Genomic DNA, 26,550 nt, shown 5'->3' with positions numbered 1-26,550 from the left:
AAGAGCCCCCCCGCCTATCAATCACGCACACAACCTGGGCATCATCTTGGACTCCATGCTATCCATGACCCTCCAAATCAACACTATCTCATCATCATGCTTCCGCACCCTTCACATCCTCTGAAAGATCTTAAATTGATCCCCACCGAGGCAAGAAGGACGGTCACCCAATCACTCATCAGCAGCAAACTTGCCTACAGCAATGCTAAATCACAAAGAAGCTCCAAGCAAGACTCCAAAGAATTCAAAACGCAGCGGCCAGGCTCATCCTAGACATCCCCTGCCACAGCCACATCTCCGCCCACCTTAGAGACCTGCACTAGCTCCCCATCAACAAACACATCAACTTCAAGCTCCTGAAACATGCTTACTAGGCTGTGCAGAACATCGGGCTGGCCTACCTCAACCAATGCCTATCTTTCTACACTTCCACCAACAGCTCCGATCTTCTCAACTTGCCCTCGCCGCCAGCCTTAGAATCAGGAAGAGCATTGGGGAAGGAAGATCCTTCTCCTGCCTCAGCACAGACCTGGAACACACCTATTAACCTCAGACAGGCCCTCTCTGTGAATCAGTTCAAGAAGGACCTCAAGACCTGGCTCTTCGACTGACCAACTCCACTTCAACAGTGCTTTGGGACCCCATGGGTGATAAGCTGTGCTATACGAATCCCTGATTGATTGATTGATTGATTGACTTATTTTCTGTTAAAAGCTTGAAAGGCTTCAGGATTTTCTTCTCGTTAACTGACCTCTGGGGCATCTCATTAGGTTCATCCCCCCAAAGAGTTTAGGCCATGTGAACACTAACCTTAGCATCAGTGACTTTTGTGTCCCATCTTGCTTCCAAAGCTTCATCCACAAGACACTTCACCCTGCTTAGGAGGAGGATACCCACATATTATCAAATGCCACATCTGATAAATGCTGTGATAATAATTCCATCTGAGCCAGAGTAGGAATAGTCCACCCATTTGCTTGAATACAATCATATAATTTCTGGAAGTCTTTCACCAGCACTTGGGTGGCATATTTGGCATATACCAAAATTAGCAAATGACCTCTTCAGAGCAAACTCAAATGTTTTATCTGCTCAAAAGGATGATAAACAGAGAGCTGAAACTTTTCAAACACACCTTCAGTCACAAATCTGAGTTAAATCCTTTGTTATTTTGCTCACATGCAACCCCAGTTTGGACCCAGCCATACGCAAATCAGTCTTGATCCTGCTCCCCATGGGAACAGTTCAGCCCGAACTGCCAGGCCAGGTCTTCCCTGGACCGGAAATTAGCATCATGGGTCCGTTACAGGGTATTGCCACTTATCAGCCAGACTAGCTTGAATCCAGTGGCACAGTGAGCAAGGGACCCACATCTGTGCATACCCTGGCCACTTAGGACAACTTTAGCAACACAAAAGGATGATGGGCAGAGTGCTGAAACTTTTCAAACACTCACCCCCAGTTACATAGCTGAGTTAAATTCATCATTCGTTTGCTTAGTAAATGAAATTGTAGCTTCCTCTGATGATAAGGATGAGGAAAGTGATTTTGATGACGAAATTGAAGTAACCTATAGCACCTGCGGGAATTTTTCTTGAAATAGCTCAATGAGGTGTCTTTTATTTAACAAATTGTGCAAAACGCATTACTTATTGATATCTTTCCACTCCTTAAGAATAATACCTCATGCAGCAGTAAGTCATCAGGTGTAGCACCAATATACTGTGCATAAGACCCTTCTTTACCCTGGGTCTTTTACTCAAATCCCAACACATCTTGGATATGGGTCAACATGTCCTGTAAATCTTTGTCTTGAATATATTTCCCATGAGGGGAAGTGTCCTTGTCATCATCCAGCTCAAATTTGTGTCTTTGGGCATTATATTCACTCAATGCTGCATCCGCAGCCTCTTTTATCATTTGCCTTAGATCTGCTCTGTAAATCTGGAAGATATCACCCTCCTCCGATTCCTCAACATCATGGAGTTCTGTGTACTTTTCATGCCAGAAGACCACTCCATCTTTACAGGAAGTGTCTCAGCAGATAAATCCTATTTATACTGGCTGCCAAGCAATGAAGTCTTAGTTCTAGCAAGACTTGGCTACTAAAAAAAATAGCCTGCAGCCTATCTAGAAAGGAAGTGTGCATTTGAGCATTCTGATAGTTCCAGGAATGCCAGAACTGGTTCCCGAGTGGCCCAGCCTCGGCACCCTGCAAATGCTCCCTGCCCAACGCCTCGCACACGAACCGGACGGTGACCCCGAGTAGAGCAGGATTTCAAAGCACAGCTTGCCTTACGAAATGGTGACTAAAAGCATTTTCTTTCATTAATTACACAAACGTGTGGTCTTATTTATTTCCTTCTAGACTGGAAATGCCGTATCTGTCCGAGTAACAGGAAACAACAAAGGAGGTGGGGTAGGGAAGAACAATTTTGCCCATGGTTGTCATGAACATAGAAAGTGGATTAGTGTGAGAGGTGCCTGTCTGGGGTCAGCGCTACTTCAAGCAGTGAGGACTGGGACGAGGAGGACTTTAGAAGGGTAATGGTTCTTCGCACAACAAAGCCCCACTCTCTTTAGTTGTCCTCCTTGAACAGATAGCTTCTAGAAAAAGAGCCTTTGGAGTCAAATGCTTACATGGCAAAAAAAATTAACTGGAAAGTGGGAGATTTTGTAAAATAAATCAGGAGAATGTATTTTCACCACTGGTATATTGAAGCAAAGACAATTTTAGGCAGGAGACCCCTAAAGAAAATCAGTTTTTGGGTTCAAAAATTTGGAGTCTCCAACCTGAATTGGGTTTATTGGCATGTATGCAAATGTTTCAAATCAACACACTCCATAGGCTCAAATGTGTTATTTTCTAATAAATGCAGGACCAAAACCAGATCCTGCGGAGAACAGGAGCGTGGATCACTGGTCTCTTAAAAAACTTTTGAAAAGAGGAGAAGAGAGATCTATTTGAAATTGAGGAAACTTCAGCTCCTCTATCAACTTTGATTGATTGATGCCTTTAGATTTTGTAACGTTGAGATTGCCAACCCCTTCCTATCCTACTCTTGAGAGTTTTGTCCTCACCCCCACGTGTTAAAATGGCAACACACCACCCAAATCACCCATAGCACAAATGCTTCCTCTTAGTCTAATGCCTTTAGCATTGCAGCCATGAAGTCCCTAAGAATGCGCAAGACCTCAGCCATAGAAAATCTGGCAATTTGCAGTAAACTGGAGAAACACTCAGCCTGTTAGACTGTTAGACTGTTAAGAGTCATTTTACCTGTTCATCAAGACAGTTCATCACTGAAATAGATTGCATGATCAGGCCTCATGCTGGGAAAATGACCAATGCTTTTACTTCAGAGATTGGGAAGAACCAAGTTGAGGCATTGTACGCACAATTGTTTGCTATTTACATTGACCGAGGTAGATAAAATCACTGAGGTGGGACCTCAAAGTGTAAGGACTGCGAAGAGGAAGCCAACCAAGTAGGCAATGACAGTTAACTCACCCCAGCCAGACGAGGTTCTCCTTCGGGAACCCCCAAAAGTTTACTCTGGTCTTCCCCTGGCTTCAGTGATGCTCACAGACTTTTTAGCATGCAAACGATTGCTGTTTTTTACATCTTAAAACATGCTGGGTCATAAATCATCACAATGCATCAGACATTGGCATGGACCATGCATTATACATAGCGTAGACATCTAGACACAGTCATTCATTATTATGTGGTCAAAAGTCTTTTGTTTATGATTTGCTCCTTGCTTTATCATCAACCAGTTAGCCAACCTCTGGTTCACAGCATTTTATTCGAGGGGGCATTACTGTCAAACTCTGCTGCTTCTAGGCTTCCCCTTGCTACCAATGTCCAGCATTCTCGGCCCTTTGGCTGTGCCTGGCTGCAAGTGCCGTGTCCACTCAGTGCTGATCCTTTGCTGGCCCTTAGCTGCTGCTGCTGGGAGTCCCTGCCATGAGGCATCCCAAGGATCCTATTTGAGCAGTTTTCTTTCTGGGCCGCTATGTTATTATTGGCACTCACTGATGCTCTTTTCTGTCACACTGCCGATAGTTTCACAACCGCAGGAAGCTCCCCTCCTATCGTCTGCCTACCTCTGCCCTGAGAAAACCCTAACCTCTCCAGGACCCCAACTATGTTTAGCAGGATCAAATCTATTCTTACTCCCAACAAACGTACCCTATCCTTTGCATAATTGCTAGGTAGCCTAAGGTTAATGAGACAATGTCTAACATACTTCCAGCCCATGCCCTTGCAGAACGTTTATATCTTTAGCTTCCGCCTGGACCTCTTTACAGCCCCCCTCCATTTCAAGCGAGATATGTGACCTCTGACCAGACAACATCGACAGGGCATTAAAAAAACAAAAAAGGGGGTACCCCCAAATGTAATTCAAGGTTCGGGATTGGGGAACACAACAAATACAACACAAAAATATCCCACTTAAACTACATACATCATTCAAATGGACAGCAGTGGACAGACCCATAAGACAAAATTACATAGCATTTATTTCATCAAACATATTTTTTATTTTCTGATAGTCCACAAAATGTCTCATTTCATACTGTAATCATTTTTTCACTTCGTTTTTTTCTAATCAGTGTACTTACAATATTCTCTTAAATTTGTGAATACAGGACAAGAACCACAAGGAAACATTATAAAAAGACTTTACAATATCCTAAACACTGCTAAAAAATGCACCCCAACTCATCACTACCGTCTCACACTCCTACATACACACCCATGCGTTCCATCTTCATTCAAACCACAAAACCCCAGTCCAACACTGGTGGTACAACAATGCAACAGTGTCTGTTCTTCCTCCGCTTCCCATTGTAGTGTACCGAACTGGGCCTATTCGTTGTAATAGCCAATACACGTTTTAGTGGGAAAGTGAGCGGTGGACCACCTTCTGCAGGACCCAGAACACATGATGGTTTTATATATGCCCAGTGTGACAAATGGGGGAGTTTATTTGTTCTAGCTGCTGGTGTCAGGGAGGACTTCAATGGCCTTGAGGGCACTCCTTGCTTACAGAAACTCGCACACAAGCTCTAATGGCCAGGAAGTTTTCTGACGCCAATCCAGTCTCCAAATTAGTTACTGTTCATTACATTTCTTCTGTGTAGATCAGACCTCATCCTTGTCTTACTTTAGCCAATGCCCAAATAATTGTAACTCTCCGGTCGAAAATTCTCTATTTACCTCACAGGCCTAAGGATCGGCCTTACTACTTCCTATTTTTCAAACCCGTTGGCGTCCTGCGCTCCTTACAAGCTCGATTAGCAGGGCGTACCATCCTGGCAACTGCAGTAAGATCTGCCTTCATGGCCTCCATCGTGCTCAGGCATCCTAACCCTGCCTGTGATTTCCACCTACCAATGCACTAATGCAGTCCTCTCCCAGGCCATGCATTGCAGCAGGCGTGACTTCCCCTGTGCTGAAAGAGTGTGACCCAGATTGCTGGTCTGGGAAGCTCGCTTTCTGCAGCCCTTGCTGTCCCATCCTGCTCCTGCAAAGGCCGTCCTGAACAGGCCTAGTTCGCTTCCTGTCATCCAAATGCTCGCCCATGTCTTTAACAGCGCTCCTAGTTTTGAGAAGTCGATGGGTCGTCAGAGATCCTTACCCCTGTATTGCTGCCCTGCAATAGGACCTTGTGGGTTCTGACTCTTTGTGGAGTTTAAAAAAGTATGCTAGTGTGCCCATGATTTTGTTTTCCCATTCACGAAAGCCCAGGCTCCCGATACTGCTGCTGCCGCCTTTGTCCCCTCAGAAAAGGGTGTTTTTGGACACAACCCCTCGCGGGCTGTCATCATATGTGTGAAGAAATCTGCTACGCCTTCTGATCCCTGTCTATGATGGGCTATGTCTGCATTTTTTCTATAAAGCTTTCATCATAGCAAAGTCATGCATCCTCTTGATGTTTCTGCTGTGCATCATGCAAGTATTTTCTCATAAAGAAACAGAGCTGCACCACTCTGTGCGAACTTGTCTACAAACATGCAAGCCAGAGTCCTAAAAGCATGTAACTAGTTGTCTATTGTCATTTCAGTTCTGAGTTTGTGCCTATCGCTCCTGTCTTCTTCCTTCTCTTGTTGCGCTACTAAGTCTAGCCCTGCCTACTGAAGTGATCGGAAGCTACTAGGTCCACGACATGGGTGAGTAGAAACACAAGTTTATTGCTCAGCGCGACCTAGCGTCCAGCCGCTCCGGAGAGGCTAGGTTCAACTGCCAACTCCAGAACGTTTAAACACTTACGTTCTCACGAACGCACTAAGAACACATACATAACATTATCCTCTTGTCTTCACATTAAGTAATTAATAAAAGATGCTAAAACAACAATATTGTAATTAAGAAAAGGAATAACACAAAAAAACAGTTGTTACTTCATTATATAGTCATTCAAGTAATTAGGACACTTGCGAGTCCTCATCGGTTGTTCACGAACAGCAACTTTTGTTTGGAAATTCTCTCTCGCTTGAGTTGCACTGGTACTTTGTGACTCACACTCTCCAGCTTCAGAAACATTACCATGACTTACACCAGAAGTAGACGCTCTCTCCCCACCCCAGAAGAAAGAGCTCAAACAATCATCCTCCACCTGACTTAAAGCACACTCTCCACCCCTCTGATACAAGGCCACATTCCTCACATTCCACTTCTCTCCTCCATTAATCTCAACATGAAATCTTCCAACCTTCTTCACACAAAATGGGCCTCTAAATTTAGAAACAACCCCCCTTACTCTACCAGACTTGACCTTGACCCAATCTCCTACTTTCAATCCATGCTTGTGCTGAGAGGGTACACAAGTCTTGCTTCCACCAGATGCAACCCACTCTAGCAGCCAAGAAGGAATCAATTTCGACCCCACCGACCGTCCCCTCATCACTCGAAAAGGAGAGTCACCAGTGGCACTATGAATCGTTCCACGATAGGCTCGTACAACATCCATTATCATTTTCCGCACACAACAATGATTAGCGAGAGCTAGTTGTATTGCCCCCTTAATTAATCTGTTGATTCTTTCAACAATTCCATTACCTTGTGGATAATATAGGGATGTCCTGGTATGACGCACTCCACAATTCTTCAAAAATAAACACATCTCATTCGAAGTTAACTGCGTGCCATTGTCTGTGATAAGCCCCGTGGGGATACCTTCCTCCATAAAAATATCCTCCAAAACTTTTATGGTTGTGGTAGTGGTAACATCACGTACAAACCTAACCACTAACCACCTTGAGTGTACGTCTACCACCACTACCGCAAAACGCATTTGAAACGGAAGTTCTAATAGTGGACCAATAAAATCCAAACAAATCGTGTGCTAAGGTTTTCCAGGATCTTCAATATGTCCTTCCATTCTGCCCACCCCAACCTTCAACCTCTTTTCACTCTCCTTACACAACCTACACTGCTCCACCCAACGCTTAACTTGACCATCTATGCTTGGCCACCAAAAAAACTCCTTCAACCTCCTACTTGTCATTCCCTGACCCAAATGACCCTCGTGGGCCAGAGAAAATAATTTAAACCTCAATCCCATAGGTGGAACAAAACGCTCTCCACGCATCAACACACTCTACCCACAACACGACAATTCATCCAACACATCCAAAAATGGCCTCACAGACAGCGGAAGAGCACTCTCCCTTCTAACCCCTAAAGAGACAAGTTTGAAAACACATTTCAGACAATCATCCGCAGCCATCTCACGCTTCCAGTCTTCCAATGTAAACGTACCTAAACTCCAAACTACCACATCCCCAATAGAGGCCACCGCATCATCAGTATCACAACACTTTAACGATTGAGAATCGACCTTCTCCCAATCAAGGGACATCCTAGACAGGCAATCAGCCTGGACATTTTTCCAACCTTGGACATACTCCACACGATATAAATACTCTTGTAGCCTTGCGGAAAGTCTGGCCAACCTCGCTGACCCCTTCCCCGCACCACCAGCAGACAGTATCCTTAACAGTGGTTTGTGGTCACACCTCAGAGTAAACTCCATTCCCCATAAATACGTTCTAAAATACTCTATACCCCAGACAGCCGCCAAGGCCTCTCGTTCAATAACAGAATAGTTACGTTCTGTCTGAGTCAAAGTTCGAGACGCAAACGCCACAGTCTTTTCACACTTCCCATGCATTTGTGACAACACCGCTCCTAAACCTGTACCACTCGCATCAACAGTCAAGATAGAGCGCCTATTAATATCAAAAGCTATTAGGATACCCGCCCCACAAATTTCTTCATTGATCCTATTAAAATAAACCATCTGCTCATCAGACCAACAAAACTTACTCCCTTTCCTCAACAATTTCCGAAGATCCTCAGTTTTACTTGCAAACTTCTCCACAAATTTGGAGTAGTATTCTACAAGTCCCAAGAAGGACCTCAACTGTTCTTTATCAGTCGAAGCTGGAGCCAACTTAATAGCCTCTAATAAACTTTTCTTTGGCTTGATACTCCCTTTAGAAATAGAGTACCCTAAGCAATCTATTTCTTCTACCAGAAAGATACACTTCTCTTTATTCAAACTCAAGCCCGCTTCATCAATAACCTTGAGAACTTTTCTGAGTGTGATATTGTGTTCATTAACTGTTTCACCCATCACTAGTACGTCATCCTGAAAAAATAATACACCTTTAACATCCCCAAACATTTTGGCCATCATACGCTGAAACACACTTGTCGCAGATGCCAAACCAAAAGGCATACGGGTGAATTGAAAGGTACCCTCCGGAGTGACAAATGCCGTAATGTGTTTGGATTCAGGATGAAGCCTAATCTGGTGATAGGCACTTCTCAAATCCAATTTTGAGAAAACCTACCATCTTTGACCGATGTTAACAGCTCATTAATATTCGGCAAAGGATAGACATCCACCACAATATTTTGGTTAACAGACCTCAAGTCCACACACAATCTCACTTTACCGTCTGACTTTCGTGTAATGACAACGGGTGAAATCCATGGAGAAACTTCTACAGGTTCAATAATACCTTCAGCCAACATGTTGCTTATCACTTTCTTGACTTCATCCCTAACCACAAATGGTATCTTGCGAGCCCTGTGCTGACTCAGGTGAGCATCATCCTTCAACAACATTTTATGTACATAACCCTTTAAACATCCCAACTCTTTCTTAAACACATTCCCAGCTCCCTTCAAAATGTCATCCACTTGTATATCATCTACTAACAAAACCTGGTTGGATGCCCTGGGACTGATGACAATGTTGAGATCAAATTGATGCATCCAACCTAGAATGGGTGGACCTTCAACTGCCACATATATTTTCCCAACAATTTTCCTATCCTTAAATTGAATTTCTTTAAACATATACCCAAGCAGTTGAATTTCCACACCTTGATACCCACCCGAGGATATATCTTTTGGTAACAATTTCTCCTTCGACCACCAACATTTAAATAAGCTCTCAGGGATTATGGTGTACAAAGAACCAGAATCCACCATGAGATTCACTTGGACCTCCCCGATAGAGAATAGAGCAGACGGTCTAGAGCACCTGCGGTCACTCCCACTCACACACGGAATCTATCCATCCTCAATTGCTAATATCCTGTCCTCACAAACTGATTCACAGCAGTCCTCCACAATATTTATGGTCGGTTTTGACTCCTTAACACATCGATTCCCTTCTCTACACACACGAGCATAATGCCCCCTGCGACCACATTTGCGACAGTCCTTATTGATAGCAAAACATTTCTTGGAATCCCCCAAATGTAAAGTACTGCCACACCGAAAACACTCCTTTCCCTTGCTTTTGATACCCCCCCCTTTCTTTGGTAGATTTCCAAGTTCCTGTTGAGCTCCAGTAGACTCGCTTGATAAAACCATGACCTCTCCAATTTTTTCTTTCTTCTCTAATTCTTTTATACAACGCCTCGATTCTTCCATAACTTTTGCCAAGTCAATTGCTTCTTGCAACGTAGGATCCTTTGCCGCCCATAACCTCTCCTGAATCTTTCTATCACGGCACTGAACGATGAGTTGATCACGTATTAGTTCATCAGTCATAGTACCAAACCTACATTTGACTGATAATTCCCTCAACCTGGACACAAAATCGTCAATAGACTCATGAAAATCCTGGGGTTGAGTATAAAATTTATATCTGGCTAGTACTAGATTGGTTTCCTTAACAAACCTATTCTCCAGCCGCTTAATAGCCTCCTTAAAAACGTCATCCATAGGCTGTCCATTTGGCCCCATGGCAGAAGGAAGGTATTTAAAGATTCTTTGACCCTCGCACCCCAAAGTACTTAAAAGAATAGCCTTTTTCCTTAGAGAAGAAAAACCTTGTCCATCCAACGCTACAATATAATTCTCCAACATTTCTATCCAATCTTCCCAAGGCAGAGTTGGAACACCTGGAAGTGGAAGAAATAACGGTGGTGGAGAAATATTGGCCTGGGTAGCCATAGATCCTGTAAAAAAAATAAGGTGTTCCAATAAGACCCACAAAATACACTATTATAAAGTCACTTCCTTTGCAGTGCAAGCTCCTTTCCTCCAGTTCGTGTTCCTGAACGTCTCAAAGGATATTCCCTTTTTTTTTACACAAAGTATCAATAAACAACGAATGTTCCTTAGTAGACACTTGTATGCCGGCCCGCAGCCACCGAGGAGTGAAGAGCGTCTCAGGTTGCCTCGGAGACGTTAACACTCTGGCCCTCTGCCGGCCGATGTGTAAAGCGCTCCTGGTCGCCTAGGAAACGCTGATGCTGACGTGCAGGAAACGCCGTAGGAGCAACGTAACCAGCCCGCTCCACGGTATACAAAAGGAGTCCTAAAAAAATAATAATAATCACTCGCAAGGTGAAAGGAGCACCTCCACAGAAAGCAGGAACAAACGGCCAAATCAGCATCCAAAATGACCCGGAGCCGCCACTGGAATCCAAAAGGACAGCAGAAATACGATCCAGGGTCCAGGGCTGACCTAGGTCGCGCCAAACCCTCGTCGCCAAACTGAAGTGATCGGAAGCTACTAGGTCCACGACATGGGTGAGTAGAAACACAAGTTTATTGCTCAGCGTGACCTAGCGTCCAGCCGCTCCGGAGAGGCTAGGTTCAACTGCCAACTCCAAAACGTTTAAACACTTACATTCTCACGAACGCACTAAGAACACATACATAACACCTACCTAATTTCAAGCAAGGGAAACAGATCAATAAAGTCTTTATGCCATATCCCTTCCTTTACTGACAGCAGGACCAAGCTAGCCAATCCGGTTTCGCGTGCTATTATGGGAGAATTTCGAGGAAGGTCTGAGGTACTCGCTTGCTCTGCCCTACACTGAACCTCCTTTCCATGCCTTGATTGGGTCTACTACACCTGTGCTCCCCCTCCTTCGGACCAGTTGTGGGGGGCGTCCTTAACTCCTGCCCCTGCGCTGCTGGTACATTCTTCCTTTTCCTGCACAGCCTGCTCTGGTGCCTTAGTCCCCGCACCAGTATCCTGACTCTTGGCACTGTGGGGGTCATTCCGACCCTGGCGGTCCATGACCGCCAGGGCGGAGGGCAGCGGAAGCACCGCCAACAGGCTGACGGTGCTTCCTGGGCGATTCTGACCGCGGCGGTAAAGCCGCGGTCAGAAAAGGGGAGCCGGCGGTTTCCCGCCGGTTTCCCGCTGGCCCAGGGAATCCGCCATGGCGGCGCTGCTTGCAGCACCGCCATGGGGATTCCGACCCCCTTCCCGCCAGCCTGTTTCTGGCGGTGTCCACCGCCAGAACCAGAATGGCGGGAACGGGTGCCGTGGGGCCCCTGGGGGCCCCTGCACTGCCCATGCCACTGGCATGGGCAGTGCAGGGGCCCCCTAACAGGGCCCCACAAAGATTTTCACTGTCTGCTTTGCAGACAGCGAAAATCGCGACGGGTGCCTCTGCACCTGCAACTCCGCCGGCTCTATTCGGAGCCGACTTCATTGTTGAAGGGGCTTTCCCGCTGGGCCGGCCGGCGGTTTTCTGGCGGTCGCCCGCCAGCCCAGAGGGAAAGCCAAAATGGCCGCCGCGGTCTTTTGACCGCGGAGCGGTCTTTCGGCGGGAACCTCTTGCCGGGCGGCGACCGTCGACCGCCGCGGTCAGAATGACCGCCTGTGTGTCTTAGAGGTGCCTGCCGCCTGCTCCGGGGCACTGTGTGTTAACCATGGGCCAGACCAAAAGCCTGGCTTTGGCCATATGTATGGTGTGATCCCTGTCTCCATCTTGCTCCCAAATCCTTGCCATGGCCACCATGGTGGCCCCATGTACTGTGGGGCGTCGTGGGTGCTCAGAGTCCCCACATCTGGGCCCTGGGTGGTTGTGCCTGCATGTAACTCAGTCATTACTGCGATGTTGTTCATTGCCCTGCCAACCCAGAGTCCCTTGCTGGCTGGCCCCTGCCCCTCTGTTGAGGCAGACAGCTTTGCAGGGGACTGGCCGGTGAAATTGAGAACCCCCACTTGCATGCTATAATTGAGTACACCTGTTGCCACCCCAGTCCCTGCCCTTGTCTCATCTTGCGACTGTGCCCATGGTTTCAGCCATTGGCCCTTCTCCTCATGGCCTGCCCCTGGTTCTCAAGTTATGTTGCTGGGTCTGGACCACTTCCGTCAGTGTATGAAAAATATGGAGCAGTTTGTGAACATATGCCAATGAAAAGTGGAATCAGAAGAAAGTACATATTGTATGCGTGCCGTCTGGTTGCAAAAGCTCTTTCTGTCTCTTTATGCTCCTCCTCGCTCTCTCTTTCGCTCTCTCTTCCACAAATACCAATTACTCAATCCCTCATTTTATGGCCCACTCTGTGCATTTACGTTTTCTTCCACTAAATATTTAAGTTGCATTAGATATTTTTCAACATTAATTAACCGGTTACACTTCAGCCTTATTCTCTGCTCTGCCACCAGAAACGGGGCGTCCTTATTTTAATTTTATCAATATTTATCCTGCTTTATAAATATGCAGAAAGAAAGTCATCTGTTTCCTCTCTGAGATTAACCATTAAAATAGAAAACGGCAGGCTTTAGTCATAATCGCATTCGGGGGAGTCATCGGAACATGATGTAATAATGTTGTTTGCACCTGATGAAGTCTAGTGCACGCAATACGTAGAGTGGGGCAATAGTGAAAATATATAATACTGCAGAATGGTGGACCTTTTTTGTGTGGGGTATGCTGTATGAGACAGATGCACAACAAACGGGGGATTGGGTACTAAGGCCCTCATTACAACATTGGCAGTAACTACCGCCTAGGCGACGGCCGCCAACATACCAACGCCATGACCCCCAAAGGTATACCGCCAGAATGCTGGCGGAACTCCGCCTATGGTCATGGCGGTGGATGGCGGTAAGGTGGCGTTGCTGACAGCAGCACCGCCACGCCAGCAAAACACAGCCAACCGTATCATGACCAATGATATGGCCTGCCAGTGTTTTGCTGGTGGACGCTGCTGCTGGCAGCAGCGCCGCGGACCGTCTCCAGCCAGAGGATCCCCTGCAAGCAGATAAGTCGGGTTCTCTGACAGGAGAGGGGGGTGTTTGTGGGGGTTGGGTGTATGTTTTGGAATGCGTGCATGCGGGTGTGAGTCGCATTGGATGCATGCGTGAATGAGTGATTGTGAGTTTTGTGTGTTGTGAATACATGTGTGACAAGGTATGTGGGTGTGTGTTGCGGTGTGTGGGTATGTATGTGTGCATGCGTGGGTGGTGGTGGGTATGCGTGTGTGTATGTGTGTATATGGGTGCGCGTGTGGGTGTATATATGTGTGGGGGCAGGAGAGGGAGGGGGTGGGGGAGACCCCTATCAGTGCCAGAGAAGGGATCCCTTGGCATTGATAGTGCCTACCACCATGGTTTTCGTGGAAGTAAGTTTGGCACAAAAACCAGGCGGGGTCGTAATCCCGAGTGTGGGATTGTGGTGGCCGCCGGGCTGGAGACCAAAGTCTCCAGTCCAGCGGACGTTACCACCCTGGCAGTCGGTGTGTTAAAGTGGCAATCTTGGATGGCGGTTACCGCCAGGGTCATATTCCCATTTTTTTTACCGCTGGCCTGTTGGCGGTATTAACGCCGCTTTAACACCGACCGCCAGGGTTGTAATGAGGGCCTAAATTTGTCACGGATGGCACAGGTGCATAGACAGTTAGAGTTATCAGGCCGTGGTTTTTGTTTAGCTGGCTGGCAAAGCAGTTGGAAGGGTGGGGGTGGAGGGTAGGTTGGCAGTTACAGAATACAGGAAGTTGTGGGAAGAAGGTTAGGAGATACAAAAAGTTTGAGGAGATAACTAATGGGTACGTGGTTGCTTAACCGAGCAGGGGATTTGTTGGTGGTACTTAGGGTGGAGGGAGGGTTGAAAGTAGGCAATAGGATGTCTAGTGAATGGGATTGTTTTGTATGGCAGTCTTGCCCAGGGAGATTGTATGTGCACCTGCTTCATTAAAATGGCCTTTCTCACACTATACTGTGGTCAGTGGTCTGTGCTATGCCCTCTCGCCCAAAGCGGGTTATTGGATCATGTGGTTATTGGTAAACCACAATGATTGTGAAGGGCATTTGAGTGACACTAATAGTGAGCTTGAAGGTTTACCTAAATTGGTGTCACATATGTGATTCAAATAGTTTGTTTCTTTTAGGTTTGGATCCAGCTGAACCCTATTTCCAAGGCACACCAATAGAGGTCAGACTGGATCCCTCAGATGCAGCTCTTGTTGACGTCATCCACACTGACTCTGGCCCAATGATTCCTAATCTAGGTATGTTACGGTACAACATTGAGTTAAGAATTTTTATTTAAGCACTGTGCTATTCAGTTCTTAAGCCTGTCTTTGTTGATCACTGATCTGGTATTTCAGGTTTAGGCATGAGCCAATCAGTCGGCCATCTAGATTTCTTTCCAAACGGAGGAGTACAGATGCCAGGGTGTAACAAAAACATTATCTCTACGATTGTTGACCTGGATGGCATTTGGCAAGGTAAGGGGTGTGTGTGTGTGTGTGTGTGTGTGTGTGTGTGTGTCAACTCATTAAATGGCATAAGTGTAACATCAGAAAAGATAAGAGCATACAATCAGAAAACCTCATGCCCAAAAAATAAACCAGTCTCAGCCAAATCATTGTCCATCCAGCAGAAATAACCTAATAAATATGAGGCAATAATATATCAATTGCAAATAAAAAAGCACATTATGAGATGGGAATATCCTTTATCACAGTAGGCGCTTTGGACAGTATATGAGGCTTCAAATTTAATGTACGAGACCACTGGCATGCATTAGACAGCTGCGAAAGCTGGCTCTGCACTGAGCAAATGCCTGCTCACTCGATGCAGAAACAATATTTTGCAAGGGTTGACTGTCCTATGGCACAACCGGGGCCCAAAATATAAAATGGCTTGAACACTCACTCAATGGTTGAATCAAACTACATTTCTGTCTTTGTGTTCCAGTACTGTACAAGAATCAGAACTATTAGGCTTTATTAGTGCTTGCTATTTAGTAACACCTTCATATATAGCCCCACATTTGTGTACCCCCATTAATGAGATTTAATATTCTGCAGGTAAAAATCCCAGAGCTGCAGAAATGACAACATAAAAAGTGTCACCATGCAACATAGGGCTAGAGGTGGGCGGTGAAATTCTGAAAAACTCTGCATAGTGAAGCAGAGTAGCAAGGATAATCTTACTCAAACCACCTCCCAGCAAGATGTCTGAACGTGAGCAGTCGCAGATGGTCATCACCGGTCACGTTGAGAAATCTTCCTCGCATTGAGGAAGGTGCCGGCTGAGTAGAAAATCTACTTGAGTGGCAGAAAAGAATCAGCGCCCTCTTGTGCTGCGCATGGTGCCAATGCACTGATTTTTCAGTGGGGGACAAATACCCGGCACTAAAAATCAGTGCGAAAGGTGTGACCTAATGCACTCCACCACTTGCAAAACTCTGAGTAGCGCAGTGGAGTTTTTGGTCATTTCACAGAGTTCCGCTAAGCGGAACTCTGCAAACGTCGCCTGACCTACCTAGGGCCTGATTTCAAGTTTAGAGGTTGGGTTACTCTGTCACAAATGCGACAGGTATCCCATCCGCCGTACTACGATCTCATAGGCTATAAAGGGATTGTAATACAGCGGACAGGCTATCTGTCGCTTTTGTGATGGAGTAACCCCCTCCGCCAAACTCTATATCAGGCCCAGTTAGCTACTGTTATGGAAAATAATTGCATCAGCTCTGAATTCAAAAGGTTTTGGCTGTGCTTTGAAATCAATAACATTGTATTTTGTATTGCCATTTTTCTCCGAATAATTAAAAACACAAGGACACTTTCAGAGATTCTTGGTTGTACTTATGTCTTGAAGCTTACTTATTCAACACATACGGAATATGATGCACATATGATTTTTTCAATTATATTGTGATCTTGAGGTGTACATAGACTCTCTTATTGTGCTCAAGTCTTATGTTTCTATCAGTCACAGAGCACCAAAGGTTGTCACACTCTTTTCTCTTACATGAAAAAGACTGGATTATTTGGGTTGTGTATGTTTACTTCAAGGAATAATCACAGCCCTTGTCAGAGTAAACCCTCAAAGTCACTAAATTAACCCAAGCTCAACACCCTGGTAGCTATGGCACAGCCCTGACAGGCTTAAGCTAAGGTGATGTGTAAATATTTATGCAGTACCAAAGCAGTTATAAAGTCAAATTGCAAAACATTAAACTCCCAAACTGAACTAGAAAAACAGAGTAAAATGTAAAAACAAATTGACACTAAAATCAAAAAATCAAATAAGGGGAACTGGAGATATGAATTTTTAAAGTTTCAAGGAGAAATAGCACCAAAAAGCAGAAAGCACCACTGATAGTTAATGGTCATGGTAGACCGAGAAGGAGGAACAATTTAAGGGGGACTGCAGTGAAGCACAGGTTTAATGCACCAAGCAGGTTTAGCCTGCTGAAAGATTTTACCTTCTAATTTAGGGACTGATTTAGAACTTGGTAGATGGGTTACCCATCAACGGTGTCCCATCGGCTGAAATTTAAATCCAATTGTATATAATGGGATTTAAATTTTGGTGGACAGGCCATCTGCCACAGTTGTGATGGAGTAACCCGTCCGCCAAATTCTAAATTGGGTCCTTAGTCTTTTAACTCCCAACCAAACCACAGGAGTACACTTCTAGGGCCCCCAGAACCTCAGGTGAGGCACTTACAGACTCACAGAGTATGAGACTGAGGCCAACAGCAGGGTCCAGTCTCTGTCCAGTTGCCACATGTCAGCTAGGTACTTCCACAAGAAGGCCTCTTGAAGCTCATCGTCTCCCTGTAGCTACACAAGAGGTCAGCCAAATGACCCTTGGAGTCCACTTTTTTGTCCTGGTAACAAGAAGGAGGAGGTCCAGCCCTTCAGGTCTCCTCTGAGATGACAGGCAGCAGGCCCAATCCTTTTCTGATCTTTTTCAGGTCCAAATGCTTTCTGAAAAGGGTGCCTAGAGATACCACATTTATACCTTGCATGAGCTGGCAGGTGGGGTTGACTCCAGACCTCTCCGGAAAGGTTTCGAGGTAACACTACCCAAGTTTGCAGCAGTTCCTCACTGTCCTTCAGCAAACTGGCAAAATATGCCATGTGTTAGGGCATTTTCAAGATGGTGGATGTCTCCAACTAACTCAACATGGGCTATGAGGGCTGGATGTGTGTCTGGGGAATGTACTATGATAATCGCTGTATCCTGCCACATCTAGCACTAAAATCCCATTTCACGCAGGTACTGTACCCATTACAAACTCAGAGACAGAAGTCTGGTAGGACAAAAGCAGGGCCCTTCTGCAACCACCCAGGGAATTCACAAGCATTTCTTTGGCATCCTGTTCTCTTCCTTTCAAGTGTCCTCAAAGTGTTACATGTAGCTCAACAGACCTGCCAAGTAGGATTTGACAATTTGCTGTCAAAAGAAGGCACATAACCCTATCCTGCATATTCTTTTGAGCTCAGAGGAGTCATCTCTACCCGTTCACGTCACCCAATTATATGCTCCTCGGAGGCATTTCACACCCATTTCACAGCAATTCAAGGATGAGCACAAGCTAAGAGAGAGCAGACAGGGGCAGAGGATAAGAAGGGTAGCTTATAAAGGCCAATTTTCCTTAATATTTATGAAAATAGACTTCATTATTGAATTGGACTTCTAATATGTATTATAAATTGTTGTTGTGAGAAAGTGGATTATTAGTTGGGGTGGATGGTAGTCCACCACAAGTGATAATATCACCGTCCTTACTAGGTCCAGTAAAGTTTTCAGTAATTTAAACCTGAACTCAACCACTTGTCGCTATGGCACAGAACAGGCAGTCTTAACTTATTGAAAGAAAATGTGTAAACAATTTACAAGTACCAAAACAGTTAAAAAGACAAAAACACAACATATTAAAACTCCTACTCCAATTAATTGAAATAGAGTTTTTGTAATTAACTAAATGATACCAGAAGAAGAAAATATCCAATTAGTAGAACTGTAGATGTGAATTTCTAAAGTTTTAAATACAAATACTGCCAAATAGCGCAAGACGCCAAATGCAGGCATCTGTTCGCACTAGACCAGGACCGAGATAGGTTTTAAGGCTGACCATGATAGAGTGCGGGTGGCATACGAGGACCAGGTTCAGGCCAATCCAAGAGTTACCTTCAAACTTTAAAACTTTCTGAGAAGGTAGAGTCTTCAGCGAGGTAAGGCTGCAGGCTGGATATGAAGACTGGCTCGTTGATGATGGGTCGGTAAAGGATGATAGATCGGTGATGCCATCAATGATAGCTGGAAAAGTCTGCGTTTCACACACAGGAAGCCTTCACTGTCGATCGGAGATGGCTAGGCATTGAGCTTAGACTCTTTTCTGGTATTTGGATTTCCCCTGTGAAGCAAAGCTGCAGGCAGTAGCCAGAGCGAGTTCAGCATCGCCAGATGCCAGGCCAGCTGAAAATGATTTGCTAGTGCGTAGATTATTGTAGAGGGGTCTTCGACAAAGTTAGGCGCAGCAGTGGTGTACTCAAGGCAGATCAGTTTGGCAGGTTGGTCCCAGTCTTTTGTTGGTTCTCGAGGCAAAAAGTCTTGAAAAAGCTTCAACGTACCCAGTTTTAGGACAGGACGAACCCATTTTGATTAAAGCCAAGGGTTCAAGGACCTCAGGAACAGCACTTGGGGGTCAGGGCTCACTCAAGTGGGATTCTTGCAGCTTATGTGTCCCTGTATCTTAACTGGAGGTCAGTCCTTATTTTTAGTCCTGGGTACAAATGAAGTAGGTCCAGGCCTTAGGGTTCTTCTCACAGGTCTCGAAAGGAGGTGCAGTCCTTCTTCTGGTTTCCACAGGTCCAGTAGTGTTCTGAAGAGAGTGCCCATCGTTGACTCATGTATGCCTGGCAGTAACCTATGGGTAGGGGTAACCGTTGGCCCCTTCCTGACCAATAGGGAAAAATGTTCCCAGGGGTAACCCTTCCCATTTTTGCATCAGTTCCTGTATGCTCTATTGCAAACAATCTCAAAGTGCCCCTCTCTACCTAAATCCAACGTTGCGGAACCTTTCTTCCCTTCTGTGAGAATTCTCTGCCGACCCTGGAGGTTTGGTCAGAGAAATGAGCAACCTCTCCTCTGTCATCACTCAAAACCGATTCTGGGAGCACTCCTACTGGGATTGACGTCTGGCTGGCTAACGACAAAAGAGGGGCAAGGCCCAGGTGCCCTACTTTAAAATATCCTGCACCCTGTCTTATGAGGGCCTACTTAGGGGTGACTAACCAATATTCAAAAGGAGGGTTTAGGCCTATCAGAAGGGGTTGCAATGACAGGTCAAATTTGCAGTTTAAACCTGCACAGCCAGGTTACTAGTGGCAGGCCTGTGGTCATGTCTTGCATTGTCCTTTTAGTGGTGGCAAAATATGTACTACCATCTACTGGTGGCATTGAACTTATAGGTCATGGGTACACAATGCACCATATTCTAGAGACTTACAAGTAAGTTAACTATACTGATTAAGAGTTTAACCAATTTCGACAAATTTCAGAAGACAAAGCACATGCACTGGGGCCTGGTTAGCAGAGTCCCAGTGCACAGAGTCAAAAATACAGCAGCATCAGTCCAACAAAATGGGATGATTATGCAAAAAGAGGCTTTTTCGTTCAGTTGCTTAATTATTGTTCAAGTTGGTCCCATTCCTGAGATACCGTATTGGTATTTTAATCTGCACTCTGGTTTTTTACAAAGGACAGCTAAATCAGCCACAGTGAAAATTGGTCTTTGGACCTTGTCACTTTAGGAACAAGGTAGCATTAATATTCTATGTGTCCCACTTTTAAATACACACACCTTACTTTGTGGACTGCAAAGCCTCTGTAGGTGAAAGTGTTAATATAAAGAAACTCTGACCATTCATCTCAGCTCCTCTGAAGATGGTAACATCCCTGCTGAGCTGCAAAACACAGAGCAAGAGTAAAGGAAAATGTACCCCTTCCCACATGTTTCCAACCTGTGGTCCAGGGAAGCCTCCTAAGGGGGTCCCCAACTGCTTAGAAAATTAACTAATATTAACAGATTAGGTACCCAGTTTTCAGTAATGTCTCAGTGGGGGCTCACCGGATTCCAATAATGATTCAGTGGGGGTCCCTGAGTTCAAATAATGATAAGGTGGGGGTCCACAGAAGTCAAAAGGTTGGGAACCACTGCCCTATATCATAAATAAGGCTCCCTGTTTTCCGCTTTTAAAGATTTTTGCTGTTAAATGCAGACAGAAAATCATTTATTTTCCTGTTTGTATTTATTTTTAAATGTGGATACAAATGAAAATTGTCATTTTTTTTCTGAGTGTTAGGTATACTGATTTATCATCTGTGGGTGTTCACACCATTGTAACCTCTCTAGTATTCAAGTAAGATTCTGCATTTATCAGGTAAGTAAATGTGTAAAAATGTCAGTTTCATCATAACGTTTCAAAAAACCCAAAATAAGTGTGGATCAATTCATATAAAATCAGCAAAAAATAAACATGGATGAGCATAGATGAAAATATCAAAAAATTAAATACCATAATAACGGGAGCCCTAATCATAAATGACAGAATCAAGCAGGGGGTGATAAACAGGTGCTGATCATGAGTGAATGACACAACAAACAAATGCTGAGTTGGGAAAAACATTTGTACTCGTCTGTATGGGTCATATCACACTTTCAAGACAGCTAAATCTGTCTCTGGCTAGGCTTCAAACCGTAGGACAGGTCATTATAGGTAGCTCTAACCTGACAGACTTTGTTGCAACACTATAGCTTTGCCTTGTAACCAAAATAGTATTTTTTAAATTTTTCTCTCCTGGTACATTTTCTGCCCTGGTCAAAGTGAGGTTTTCTCTACATAACGGCAAAACATGTGTTGCTAGAGATTAAGGGGCTTATTACAAGTTCAGCCGTTGAACCGCCCGAACTCCAATACAGCAGTGGTGAGGCGACCGTCAAGCACGCAGCCTCACCACTGTTGTATTACAATGTTTCCACTGGGCTGACCAGTGGAAATGTCATAATACAACATTCCTCGTGGGCTGACTGGTGGAAACAGTGTGGCTCCTTCAGGGATCTGAGGCCAATGCCGTCGTACTAAGCACCCTCGGAATATGCAATGTCTGCCATTGCAGACAGTGCACATTCTGAGGATGCTGACAGGGGGGCCCCTGCACTGCCGTGACATGGTCATGGGCAGTGCAGGGGCCCGCCTGTGAACCCAAACTCTCCCTTTCCACCCTTTTCATGGTGGGGACCCCCCAGAAAGGAAAGTCATGATCAGCACAGCAGTGCTGAACTTGGCTCTGCCGTGGCTGACCACGACTTTGAAAGCCACCAACCCATCAGGATCCAGGATCCTGCGACAGTGGTGGCAGTCTCCTAGTGGTCGAACCGCCAGGATCGTAATCGGATGATCAGACAGCCAGGATTGTGGCAGTCGGACCGCCACTGTCAGTTTCGCAGTCTCTGGATCGGCAAACTCGTAACTCGGTCCTAAATCTGAATGAGATGTTGCATTTAAACCACTGTTGCTTCCTTTTCCAGGGACGCGTGACTTTGTGGCATGCAACCATTTACGGAGCTATAAGTACTATTCGGACAGTATCTTAAGCAAAGATGGCTTCATTGGCTTCCCCAGCTCCAGCTATGACTCCTTTAATTCGGTAAGTCCTTATTATGAAACCATATACTTCAACAGAACTTTCATGTAGCCTGGGGAGGTAACAATGAAAAATTAGCGGAGAAAGCTATTATCTGGTTAAGATTTATAGACAATCTTTTTATCATCTGGAATGGGACAGAAAAGGAATTCCTGCAATATTTTGAAAACCTTAATCAAAATAAAATGGGCTTCCAATTCACATACAATATGAGCAAAGAACGTGTCCAATTTTTGGACGTGATGGTATATGTAGAGAACAATCGGATTCAGACAACCCTATTTCGGAAGGAAACTTCGACTAACAGTATTTTGTATGGAGATAGCTTCCATCCAATGTCATTGAAAAGAAGTATACCTTCTGGAGATTTTGTCAGGATAAAATGAAATTGCTCCACGGAGGGAGAAATGGAACAAAAATTTACTGAGACGAGACAGGGATTTCTCCATAGAAAATATAAATATATAAATATTAGACCTGGGGAATTGAAAGCAAGAGCTCGAACTAGAGAGAATATATTGAACAAATCTGTGATGGCGAAACCTCAGAAAGAGTCAACTATCAGATTTGTAATGACATTTACTAAGGAGAGCCATCTGTTCTTGAAATTTTTGAAAAATATTGGGACGTCATAAGGAAGGACCCTGATGTGGGTAAGCTGGTGGGTGAAAAACCAATGGTTACCTATAAGAAAGTACCAGCTCTACAGGACCTTCTGGTCAATAGCCACTTCCTTCCAGCTCAAAGAACAGTCGAATTGGCTCTCAAGCCAAACAATTGGTTTTGTGTGTTGTAAGAAGTGCTAAGCATGCCGCATTGGGATTAACGTGTAGGAGTTTGACTACTCTGGTGGTAATAAGATGACTATCAACAAAAGGATCACGTGTAATTCCAATTATGTGGTATATGTAATTCAATGTACATGTGGTTTGCGTTATGTAGGCAGCACAATTTGTCCTTTAAAGAAACGCATTTTAGAACATATTAGAGCTGTGCAAAATAAGGACCCAATTTATGCTATTGCTAAACACTTAATGACTCATGATGGAGCTAAATGGACAGACATGAGATTTTTTGGTATTGCAAGTGTAGATAGCAATGAGAGGGGAGGAGATAGAGAGTTACAACTGAGATGGTTGGAGTCACGGGTTATAATACAGCTCAAAATCAAAAGCCCGAGGGGCCTTAATGGGGATGAAGAATTACATTATCATCTGTAATTTGAGGAGTAATAACGTTCTTTTTAACAGCTACTAGATAATAATATCTAATGATGCATAAATTGAGGGCATTTACAGGGGAACATCAATGAAATAATGAGGTAGATCCATGATATATGTGATAATCTATGAAAAGAGAATAGTAAGTGCATTCATCTTTTATTAGGAGTATAGAAATTATAGAAATAATTTCATGGAATAAGGATAGTAGTCCCCATAGGGTAGGTTTAGAAACAGACTTGGTTATCATTATTGTGAAACAGCGACATTCTCTGCACATATTAATTTATGTAATTTTTGGAATGTTGGGTAGTTTTGTAGTGGGTGGGATCTTGGTTTTTAACTTATAACATTTTTTTTATTTTTAACAGACTATGGGGGTCATTCTGACCCTGGCGGTCTTTGACCGCCAGGGCGGAGGACCGCGGGAGCACCGCCGACAGGCCGGCGGTGCTCCAATGGGGATTCCGACCGCGGCGGTAAAGCCGCGGTCGGACCGCCACCACTGGCGGGGTCCCGCCAGTGTACCGCGGCCCCATTGAATCCTCCGCGGCGGCGCAGCTTGCTGCACCGCCGCGGGGATTCCGACCCCCCCTACCGCCATCCAGATCCCGGCGGTCGGACCGCCGAGATCCGGATGGCGGTAGGGGGGGTCGCGGGGCCCCTGGGGGCCCCTGCAGTGCCCATGCCACTGGCATGGGCATTGCAGGGGCCCCCGTAAGAGGGCCCCTACATGTATTTCACTGTCTGCTGCGCAGACAGTGAAATACGCGACGGGTGCAACTGCACCCGTCGCACGGCTTCCACTCCGCCGGCTCGATTCCGAGCCGGCTTCATCGTGGAAGCCTCTTTCCCGCTGGGCTGGCTGGCGGTCTGAAGGCGACCGCCCGCCAGCCCAGCGGGAAAGTCAGAATTACCGCCGCGGTCTTTCGACCGCGGAACGGTAACCTGACGGCGGGACTTTGGCGGGCGGCCTCCGCCGCCCGCCAAGGTCAGAATGAGGGCCTATATGTTCCATAATGCATTAGTAGGGGCAATAGGAGAGACACTATAAATAGGGGACATGGAGATAGGACTAATTTACGGTGATCAAGACCAGTAGGTCGAAACGCGTCAGTGGTAAAGGATGATGACTTATTTTTGACTGCAATAGAAAGGAAAAAGGAAAAAATATCATCCTGGAGTGCGGTTGTGAAGTTGCTTGCAACTGTTTGTTTTTGAATATATATATGTATATATATATATATATATACAAGAGGTAGAAAGTGTCAAGCCTATTTTTAACAGAATCCTTCATTCTCTTTCTAGGGTAGTGGCTTTCCGTGCCCCTCTGGCGGTTGCCCAAGAATGGGACACTATGCTGACACTTTCGGTGGTGTTACACAATCGAGCCAAAAGTTTTACCTAAACACAGGAGATGTCAAAGACTTTTCACGTAAGTGACACTTTTCTCTATTGGAAATAGTTGATTTGGCCTCTGCTACAGGGCCTCTCTCTCATTTTCATGTCCATTTATTACTGTTGCTTTAGTTTCTTAGCATTATGTCGATTCGAAAACGTATTAGTACTTTACTTTTCATTCTGTGTTACAGCTAAATTTGTTTAGTGTTTTTGTCTGAATCTGTGTCCTAGTCTATGTGGTGTCTCATTCTGTTTCCCCTTTTGTTTGTTTTCCATCGGAGAAGCCAACCTGTTGCCTAGTTTGCTTCTCCACACCAGAGAATACTATTTTGACAATTGTCTCCTCCTGTACTTTTGCCTGCCATAACCTGACCAGAGTCCTCACTGGTGCATACTACTGCAACATTTGAGATGTGGTGTACTCTTCATGGTCTTTAGAGGTTCTGCATGCTCAAAACTTACCACCCTCTTCTGTTAATCTGCTCTTGCGATTCCATTCCTCTTTTTCACATACTGCAGACAGTGATGAAAGACACACCCTTGAACCACAAGAAAGACATTATCACAAGCACTTTCATTTTTCCAGCTATTGTTTCTTCTTTTTCATTTCTGTTTTTCTGTAATCAAAATGAATATTACAGTGTTTTTTCCGAGTTTCAGTGTTGTAATTCAGTGTACTACCAGAGGAAGTAATGTTGATCAATCTTCTCCTGTGAAAATTATTTACAAATGGCAACTTTTTAGCACAATTTTCACATTGCATCTTCTGTAACATGTTGAGTGGTGGATCTTGGCGCTAGTGAAGACGAATACTTCTGCCATTACACTCTTGAAGCAGAGTGTGTATTTGGGGGTGTGGCTTCTTGGAGCTGACACACATGAACCAAACTAAAGAGATCACCAGATAATTCCTAAACCTTATCAACACAATAAAATAGATTTCCTGACTCCTATCAAAACAATTAAATAGTGTTTGGGCATTTCTAAATGATAGATAATGATCAATCTTTCAAATCTGCAGAAGGAATTTGTTCCAAAGTTTAGCCCCAAGTTGTCAAAATGGTTGGCTTCATGTTAGCTCCCTTTTGATCTGCTGTATACATTAATTGCACTTTATTGATTTTATATTTAGAAAATTGATGTCCCATATATTGACATCAGTGGTTCTCATTTACATTAAAGTAGGGCGCTCCTGATGACATCATGAACAGTTTTATTATTAAAATTATCATATTAAAATGTAAACACCTTAAACTCAACAAGTTACCAGTCTGGTTTTACACATGTATATTAATCTTCCCCTGTGTTATTGGAAGGGTAATATTCTATTGGTCTGTAGCTTTAGAGCTAATTTCCCCAGTGTCCAGATTACGCCCTGCTGGGTCCGCCCATGAAGGGTTTCCCCTATTTAATATATGTGCAATCCTACTTTACCTGTGGATCAACTTCTATGACCTGAGTGCTATACTTTGCTCATGTTAGCGTGCCTGGTCCTTAGTAAGTAAACTCAAAAGGGGGCGCGTATAGGTTGATGAACCTTTTGGTTCGTATGGAGTATTCTAGTCAAGTGGTAAACCAATGGATCATCAATAAGCATTACAATCAACAACAACCATTAAAATTTCCCTATCTAATAAGGAAATACCATCACTCTCACAAAGGTTAATAATTTCTATTCCCTATTAGTTACAATT

General features: G+C 44.7%; 1 protein-coding gene across 1 annotated transcript in view; it reads left to right on the top strand.

Annotated features, from left to right (window-relative positions):
* LOC138302034 (pancreatic triacylglycerol lipase-like) overlaps positions 1 to 26,550 on the top strand; it is a 200,033-nt gene that overhangs the window by 139,280 nt on the left and 34,203 nt on the right. The window contains exons 7-10 of the mRNA XM_069242448.1: positions 14,675 to 14,794; positions 14,894 to 15,013; positions 22,120 to 22,238; positions 24,764 to 24,890. Coding sequence (XP_069098549.1) covers positions 14,675 to 14,794; positions 14,894 to 15,013; positions 22,120 to 22,238; positions 24,764 to 24,890 — 486 coding nt within the window. The remainder of the gene's footprint in view (positions 1 to 14,674; positions 14,795 to 14,893; positions 15,014 to 22,119; positions 22,239 to 24,763; positions 24,891 to 26,550) is intronic.

The sequence above is a fragment of the Pleurodeles waltl genome, chromosome 6 (assembly GCF_031143425.1).
Source record: "Pleurodeles waltl isolate 20211129_DDA chromosome 6, aPleWal1.hap1.20221129, whole genome shotgun sequence".
Classification (NCBI taxonomy): Eukaryota; Metazoa; Chordata; class Amphibia; order Caudata; family Salamandridae; genus Pleurodeles; species Pleurodeles waltl.
The sequence above is the reverse complement of the archived record's forward strand: the minus strand, read 5'-3'. Positions and strand labels throughout refer to the sequence as shown.